Source organism: Nematolebias whitei, chromosome 6 (assembly GCF_014905685.2).
Source record: "Nematolebias whitei isolate Nwh7 chromosome 6, NemWhi1, whole genome shotgun sequence".
Lineage (NCBI taxonomy): Eukaryota > Metazoa > Chordata > Actinopteri > Cyprinodontiformes > Rivulidae > Nematolebias > Nematolebias whitei.
The window spans coordinates 34,413,605-34,423,007 of NC_056503.1; the positions used below are offsets into that span (position 1 = coordinate 34,413,605).

At 39.2% G+C, this 9,403-nt stretch overlaps 1 protein-coding gene across 1 annotated transcript in view; it reads right to left on the reverse strand.

Moving 5' to 3' along the window:
• LOC119410674 (extracellular calcium-sensing receptor-like) overlaps positions 1–3,798 on the reverse strand; it is a 5,409-nt gene extending 1,611 nt beyond the window's left edge. Inside the window, exons 1-8 of the mRNA XM_037677558.1 lie at positions 3,677–3,798; positions 2,958–3,252; positions 2,573–2,862; positions 2,083–2,378; positions 1,323–1,522; positions 995–1,216; positions 753–876; positions 2–668 (exon numbers count right to left, since the gene is read on the reverse strand). Of these exons, the coding sequence (XP_037533486.1) occupies positions 2–668; positions 753–876; positions 995–1,216; positions 1,323–1,522; positions 2,083–2,378; positions 2,573–2,862; positions 2,958–3,252; positions 3,677–3,783 (2,201 nt within the window). The 5' untranslated portion in view covers positions 3,784–3,798. The remainder of the gene's footprint in view (position 1; positions 669–752; positions 877–994; positions 1,217–1,322; positions 1,523–2,082; positions 2,379–2,572; positions 2,863–2,957; positions 3,253–3,676) is intronic.
• Between the last annotated feature and the right edge of the window lie 5,605 nt (positions 3,799–9,403).

Sequence of the window (9,403 nt, forward strand, 5' to 3'; positions counted from 1 at the left end):
ATTATCAGGTAGTTTTCGAGCTAGAACAGCTAACACAAAGCAAAAAACAGCCAGCAGGCCAATGTATCCGAGCACAGCCCAGAAACCAACAGCAGAGCCTAATGCACATTCCAGGATGATTTTATCCTTGTATGTGTTCAAATCTTTCATTGGAAATGGAGGACTGAGAACCAACCAAACGGTACAAATTAAAACTTGAATAAATGTGAAAAACACTACAGTCATTCTTTGCTGTGGAGGCCCAAACCATTTCATGACATTACAACCCGGAAGTGTAGCTTTGAAGGCCATTAAAACCACTACAGTTTTTCCAAGAACACAGGAGATACAGAGAACAAAGGTGATACCAAAAGCTGTGTGTCGCAGCATGCAGGACCACTCAGAGGGAGCTCCAATGAAAGTTAATGAACATAAAAAACACAGAGTCAGAGAGAAGAGCAGCAGGAAACTCAGCTCAGAGTTGTTGGCTCTGACAATTGGAGTTGTTCTGTTATGAAAGAAAATAACTGCTGTTATGATGGCCAGACAAGCCCCCAAAACAGAAAATGCAGCCAGGATGATTGACAGGACTTCATCAAAAGAAAGAAACTCGACAGGTTTAAGGAAACATGTATCTCTTACAGCATTAGGCCAAAACTCTATAGGACATTCAAAGCAGTCAAAAGAGTCTAAAAACAAACAAACAAAAATAAAGGGGTGTTAGAAGTAAAGCATTTATAAATGCAAATTTGCATAAAAATATTGGATGGTACCTGTTGTATTACTGATCTCTCCTTCAGGACATGGTATACAATCATAGCAGCAGATGGGTTTTCCTTTCTGTAACACTTTATGAGTTCCTGGAGGACAACTCTCAGAACACACTGACACTGGTATCTGTCACAAATATATAGAAGAACAATTAAAATGAAAAATATAGTTATTGGATTGTAAGGTAACTGCTATAAATTAGATCAATAAAGTATTTGTTTGCTTGTTTCTCTCTATTCATTACTTGTGTGCCACCCTCCACCCAGCTTATGTTCTTGTTGACATGAAACTCCTGTCCTTTTGGCAGTGATGCATCATAGTATCCAACTGTTACCAGCTCAGTAACTCCACTCTCACTCTTCTTCCAGTTGACCAGCTCATAAAAAGCCACTGGATCTCCATTAACATCAAATGACACAGGATAACCATTTTGGTAAAAGTTGACTTTCTTCAGCTCAGTAAAAACCTGTGAAAATTATGAACGATAAAAAAAAAAAAAAATAATAATAAATTTAGTAGAATCTAAGGCTTTTCAGTAAACTAGATCACTTTTTTCCCTAAATTTTGCTTACCTGTTCCAGAATCAAACCTTTATGTTTTTTATTTGTGTTATTATTTTCTTGCAGCTCTGCATTGTGGATGGCATGAGCTATTGCATAAACTGCCTTGTACACCATGTTAGTAATTCTTAACTGAGATGTTTCAGTGTACGGACTTTTGAGTATTTTTATGTCCTCAGTTCCATCACAAACGTTCTTGTCTACATGAACACCTAAAAACACACAAAAGAGGATGACAACTCAACATGTTTTTAGTGTTCCTTTGTATTTTCCCATTCATATAACATATGCTAATATAAATTAACCAAATGCTTTTCCAAAGATAAATCATACTATATGCATAGATGGAAATACAAGTTTACAGTCTAAATCACCAGCAACAACACAGCTTATACAGGTATTCTAGTATTTCAAACTCATCTGGATATTGAGAGACAGGGATTATAAACTACTGAACAAACAGTTGGCAAATTTTGGTTGAAAAAAAAAGTTATCAAATTCAAAGCAAGACCCAAATTTCTTGACACTTCTTAATCGGTCTTTTTTTTTTTGTAGTGTTGCACCTTATTCCCGATTTTTAGTCGAAGCATACAAATAGAAATGTGCATCATCTTAAAGTGTCTGTTTTTATAACAGGCCTCATTTATTAAACATTAATACACACACACACACACACACACACACACATATATATATATATATATATATATATATATAAACCTGATATGAGGATTAGCTATGAATTGCCCAATTAAGTAACAATTAAACTCACTTCGTGTCATTGTGCAGTTAAATGCATCCTCCCAGAACTCTGTGAGCACTGGGGAGGCAGCAACTTCAGTGGGAGAGAGATCCAACAAAAAATCTCTGAGGCCTGGAATGATAGACTGTTGAATGCCAACTCCGATGGCCCCTGCACAAAAACTGAATCTCAGCAAATGCGGGTCAGTAATCCAGGCTTCACTCCCTATCCACTGACGAGGTGGTGGGGGCTCCAGAGCCAGCTCCTCTAACAACATTGTCATGTCTCCTGGAGCCGCAAAAGCCACAACAACCATTGCTGTTGACCTAAAGGAATTATAATTTCAATATAACACAACACAATTTTGCAATTTGAATCTTGTTTTACTTTACAACAAGAGACTTTTGACAAAAAAACAACAACTTTTTTTTCATTGAGTCAACAAGATAAAATTCTAATTTGCAGTGCTGAGGGTCCACAACATTTAAAGGCACACAACCAAACCCAGAAATGTACAAACCTACGAATAACATCAGCTACTCTCTGGATCTTGCTGCGTGAGTTGGTTCGATAAAAGGATTCAGAGTACTCCACACAGATTCCCTCTTTGTGTGCTGCATCCAAAAAAGATGCCATGCCATAGTTTCCATAATCTGAGTCCGAGCGAACAGCACCTATCCAAGTCCAGCCAAAGTGTTTCACCAGTTTGGCCAGAGCATCAGCTTGGAACTGATCACTGGGTATTGTTCTGAAAAATGTTGGGTACTGCTGCTTATTTGACAGGCAGGCACATGTGGCATAATGGCTTACCTAAAAAAAGAAAACAGCAGTTAATCTCATGTAGTAGAACACATTTATTAGAGCAGGGCAAATGTTTTTATTTGCAATAAAGTCAGAGTATTTACTTGAGGGATGTTCAAGGACCCGATGATGCGTGACACGCTGATAGATGGTGTGGATCCAGATTCTCCAACAACAGCCATCACCCTACCAGACTGTGAACAATTGCTGTCTTTGAAAATCACAGGATCCTGACCATTTGATAGTTGAAATGCTACATGTGAAGCCACAGGTACTGAAGCACACGAGTCAAAGATCTGATATCCAAGCTTAACGTCAGGTAGCAGCTCAGTGCTGTTGTTTACCTCCTCGATGGCAAAGATCATTGCACGAGAAAATCGTAATTCCCGGGCATCAATACTGCACAGAAAAAATAATGTGGATAGTTAAGTTCACAAAAAACTTTTTGATTATCATTTCAGTAAATAAAAGGAATAACTGCCATCGGGACAAATACATTATCCTGTATACATACAATGTCACATACATACATTAAATACATATGTGTAGTTGTAGATTTAAACAGCTGTTAACACTAACGTAAAGACTACATTTGTAGATTTCTTTTCAGTTTAAAACAGGTGGACTTTTTTTAAAGATTATAACCACAAAACAGAAATGCCACTGAAACACAATAAAAGATGAGAAAAAACACCAATACTAAGTAATATAATTTTTAGAATACTATTAAAAAAAAAAATGCAGACAAAAATAAATAACAAAAAAACCTAAACATTTCCAACACAGTTTAACATCAGCGTCAGTAGTTGTCCCTCTTACAAACCTCCCTGTGCATCTTGGAGGTGCAGGAGCGATGGTGTAGTTATAAATCATTGTGTGCATGTTGTTGTGAATGGAAAAACCACCCCCAATAATGTAGTCTCCATCCATTGAAAAATCTGGTAGACGAGCAGAACCCTGCAAGATACATTTCATATTTGATACCTCACTACCAACTCCATCAGCATTTCTATTCTCTGTAAGTACAGTCGGGTTTTTCAGACTGTTCATCGATCCACCCAAAGCAACAAACGAGTTCCCCTCAAACAGACTCAGAGCCAGTTTCAAACTAATGAAGAAAGCTGGAACCTCCATTTCTCAAATTATTGTATGCACATGTGTTTTAGCTCTTCTATATATTTCGTCAGTAAAGTGTAAGAGGAGGGGTTCAAAATGTGTGATGTCATCACCCAATGGTGTCTGATCAAGTCTTTGAACTATTCAACCTTAATGTCTGCCTGCATACATTATGCATTGCTGTCTCTTTTTTTTATTGTAAATGAAACACCAGGAATCTCCCTTATTATGTCATCTTCTTAAACGTGTTTACTCGAGATTTCATTTATGATTTAAAGCGTATTCACACTTAGTCACTTATATGATACTTAAACTGAAATATTTAGTCTTCCAGCGCAATATGCTATAAACAACAATCTCCAAAAAACAAAACTAAAAAGTCAAATGTGAATTAATAAATGTCTAATTTCCCTATTATTGTTAGGCTACTATGTAAACTGGCTTCACTGTAAATTATTTAAAAATAATTAAGTGAGTTTATTTTGTTTAATATGTTTTCTGAATGGGCAGCACAGTGGCACAACTGGTTGAGCTGCTGCCTCTCAGTGTTCAGGTCCCTGGTTCAAATCCCGGTCTGGGGGCCTTTCTGGGTGGAGTTTGCATGTTCTCTCCGTGCATGCGTGGGTTTTCTCCAGGTACTCTGGTTTCCTCCCACAGACCAAAAACATGCATGTTAGGCTGATTGGTAACTCTAAATTGTCCCTAGGTGTGAGTGAGAGAGTGAATGGTTGTTTGTCTCTATGTGTCCCTGTGATGGACTTGCGACCTGTCCAGGGTGTCCCCCGCCCCTCGCACAGTGATTGCTGGACATGGGCACCGGCAATCCCCGTGACCCAAAATGGAAGAAGCGGGTAAAATATAATGGATGGATGTTTTCTGAATACAGCATTGCTTCACAACAAGGCACTCCAAGGTTCTACAGATTTTATGCTGATTTGACCACTTTGCGTCTTTTGGTTTTCATGCCTTTGGAAGAGCATATCCAGTTAAGTTCTTGTTACAGACAGACATAAAAAAAAAAATAATAATAAAATTAACCAAATTCCACAACTTTCTGCAGTCAGACTGACAGTCTGCTAATATTAAGATTTGATATCTATCTGTTATGGGTGACATGGCAGCACAATAGTTATAGTTACCACCTCTCAACAAGGAGGTTGCAAGATTGCCTCCTGGGGCCTTTAGTAGTGGATTTTGCATGTTATTCCTGTGCTTGTGCAATTTTTAGGTGGGGTATTTTTTTGTTTGTTTTCTCCCATAGAGCCATTAAGATGTTCATTAAGAAATCTAAGTTGTCAGTAGGAGTAGGTGAGAGTGTGAGTAGTTGTTTGTCTTTATATGGCGTTGATGGACTTGGGACATGTCCAGTGTGTACTCTACCTCTCACACAGTTACTGTTGGATTTGAGCACCAGCAACTCACAGGACCTGGAAAGATAGAAGTGGGTAAAGAAAATGGACAGATAGATGGATGGATTACCATGTTTAAATTAGAAGCAGGTAATGCAAAAAGATACATGCTACACAAGAGTGGTCCAAAGTTGTATGATCAGCTGTTTTAATAGTGAGTTTTAAACTGTAATGTGCATTTGTAAAGATCATTTTTTAACATTCTGTTATAAGTAGCAAATGTTTGAACTCCTCCGTGAATCACTACCTTGATGTCATGGATGTGTTTGTGTGCCTGAATGATCCTAGTAGTTATGCTGTTGGGAACAAATGCCCCTGTTATGGTCTCCCAAGACCAGACAAGACAGCAAACAATTTACAATACTCGAATGGACTGAAGACCGCAAGAAGTTCAGTGTCTCTGTTTCTGTTCAGTGTTACCTGGGCCCCACCCAGAAGGGGTCATTGGTGAGCAACTGGTGACTGGGCCACTACCCATGGGGCTGGGTTGGGCTCTGCTTGAATTATTTGCATGAGTTCACCTTCCAGTTGGCTCACCACCTGCAGGAAGGGCTTTATATGTTGGGTGCATGTGAAAACCTTCTATTTTCGTTTGACTCCAGCAAAATGTTGGACGTCACTCAGAAACTCAGCCTCATGATTTTTATTTCTCTCAGCACATCACTGTTACAGAAATACAAAAGTGTGGTTGGTGGTGGTTTGGTATGTAGCTCCAGCCCCTACTCTGGAACCGTTCGGCAGTAAATCAGCACTCTAATAACAGCTTCCAACTTTTAACAATGCGACTATAGTTTTAACAATAAAAACTTTTCCCATAAAAGTGAAACCAAAAAAAAAAAATTGTGCATTAAATCTCATCTTTACAAACTAAAAATGACAAATAGATCAAACATATAACACCCACATAGTAATACAAAAAATAAACATTTTTTTCAAGAAAATGTAACCACACTTTTTTACGGAAAAAAACAAAAAACAAAAGTGTGGTTGTTTGGTATATAGCTCCTGCACACAGCAAAATAGGGACACATTTAAAATAAGGTGAACAGATTTCTGACATTAAATCAGGGCACATTTCCAGCTCGGAGACAAAAAAAATTATAAAATAGTATCAAGACGAAATGAAGAAATGGGGGCAGTTATGGTTTTATTTATTTGTACATATTTATTCATGTTTAAACAATAAAAATCAAATGTAGAAGCAGGAATGTATCCCTCCACACACATTACCTAAGAATAATAAAACAAATAAAATAATATTAGTAGCAATGGTGTCAGAATCATCAAAGCAAAAACATACCGGATCGGTCGAGGCCCGAGGTAACAACGACCATCATCAGTGCTGTTGACAAACGGGGTGCCGGTGGAAATTGTGCTACTGCTAGTCGAAGACCACGAGGAGGGAAACGTGCCAGAAGACAGAGGGAGGAGAGGAAAGTCAAGAATGTAGGATTGAGGGTTGCAACTCTAAATGAGGACAATGACAGACAAAGATAGAGAGCTGGCTGAGAAGGAAGATAGATGTTTTATGTGTCCAAGAGACCAAGTGGAAGAGCTGCAAGGTTTGCAGCATTGGAGCTGGGTTTAAACTGTTTTACCATAGTGTGGATAGAAAGAGAAATATAGTAGGGCTGGTCCTGAAGGAGCAGTTGGTGAAGAATGTAGTAGAGGTGAAAATAGTGTCAGATAGGGTGACATGCCTGAAGGTAGAAGTAGAAGGTCTGATGCTAAATTTTGTCAGTGGTTATGCTCCACAAGTTGGATGTGATGTGGAGGAGAAAGATACATTTTGGAAAGATCTGGAAGAAGTGGTAGAGAGTGTTCCCAGGGAGGAGAGAGTGGTGATCAGAGCAGACCTGAATGGACATGTTGGTGAAGGAAACAAAGGTGATGAAGAAGTGATGGGTAGGTTTGGTGTCAAGAAAATAAAGCAGGAAGGATAGATGGTGGTGGATTTTGCCAAGAGAATGGAAATGGCTGTACTCGTCACCTATTTCCAAAAGAGGGGGAGGGGGGGGGGCATAGAGTAACCTACAATATGAGTTGAGGAAGGAGGATGCAGGGCAACTACATTCTGTGTAGAAGAGGAAACCTGAGGGAGATAGGAAACTGTAAGGTTGTGGCAGGGGAGAGTGTGACCATACAGTATCAGATGGTTGTGTGTAGAATGACTGTAGTTGTGAAGATGATAAAAAGGGTAAAATCAGAGAAGAAGACCAAATGGTTTAAGGTGAAGAAGGGAGAATGCTGTGAGAAATTCAGAGAGGAGCTGTTAAAAGAGCTTCCAAATGACTGGGCTACTACAGCAACAGTAATTAGAGAGATATGTAGGAAGGTACTTGGTGTGTCATCTGGACAGAGAATGGATGATAAGGAAACCTGATGGTGGAATAGTGAAATGCCGGATGCTATTCGGAGAAAGAGGTTAGCCAAGAAGAAATATGACAGTGAGAGGACTGAAGAGAGGAGACAGGAATATAAGGCGATGGGACGTAGAGCAAATGGGGAGGTGGCAAAGGCAAAGCAGAAGGTGTATGATGAACTGTATGGGAGACTGGACACTAAAGAAGGCGAGAAGGACTTGTACCAATTGACAAGACAGAGGGATAAGGGTGGAAAGGATGTGCAGCAGGTTAGGTTCGTTAAAGATAGAAATGATAATTTTCTGACAAGTGAAGAGAGTGTAATGGGTAGATGGAAGGAGTATTTTGAAGAGCTCATGAATGAAAAAAAAGAAAGAGAAAGAAGGCCCATACCCTAAACCCTGAGGAATGGAAAAAAAAAAAAAACTGTGTGTTGGTGTCCATTTTTAAGAACAAGGGTGATGCACAGAGTTGTATCAACTACAGGGGAATTAAGTTAATGGGTCACACAATGAAAATCTGGGAGAGAGTTGTGGAAGCTAGACTTAGACGAGAGGTGAATATTTGTGAGGAGCAGTATAGTTTCATGCCAAGAAAAAGCATCACAGATGCCATCTTTGCTTTGAGAATGCTGATGGAGAAGTACAGAGAGGGTCAGAAAGAACTCCATTGTGTCTTTGTGGATTTAGAAAAAGCATATGACATGGTGCCGAGAGAGGAAGTGTGGTATTGCATGAGGAAATCTGGAGTGGCAGAGAAGTATGTTAGACTGGTACAGGACTTGTTTGAGGACAGCAGGACAGCGGTGAGATGTGCTGTAGGAGTGACAGACAGCTTCAAGGTGGAGGTGGGGTTGCTTCAAGAATTGGCTCTGAGTCCTTTCTTGTTTGCTCTGGTGATGGACCGACTAATAGATGAGGTCAGGCAGGAATCCCCATGGACTATGATGTTTGCAGACAACAGTGTGATCTGTGATGAGAACAGGGAACAGGCTGAAGAGAACTTGAACAGGTGGAGGTATGCACTTGAAAGAAGAGGAATGAAAGTCAGCTGTAGTAAGACAGAGTACATGTGTGTGTGAATGAGAGGGAGGATGGTGGAACAGTGAGGCTACAAGGAGTGAAGGTCACAAAGGTGCAGGACTTCAAGTACTTGGATTCCAATGTCCAGGAAAAGGGGAAGAGTGGTAACGAGGTGCAGAAGAGAGTCCAGGCAAGACGGAGTGGGTGGAGAAAAGTTTCAGGAGTGATTTGAAACAAAAGGGTGTCAGCAAAAGTCAAAAGAAAAGTTTACAAGACCAGCTATGTTGTATAGTCTGGAGACAGCATCTTGAGAAAAAGAAAAAAAAAAAACACTGGTTAAAGAAAATATATTTTTACTTTATTGTGTGTAGCCAAAAAATACTAATCAAAAATGCACAATCAACATTTCTACTCACAGTTAAACAAAAAAAAAAAAAAAGTTTGACAAATGCACTACATATGAATATTCATTGCTTTATTACTGTTGATTTCACATCATTGTTATGATCTCCCCTTGCTTCTAATCTTCTGATATTTTGAAATTAATGCTTGTTCAATAAATATTTCTTGGAGTTCTTATGTGGCTGGAACAATATGATGAAACACTTTGGAGCAAATATACACAGTATCAGTCCAAAAC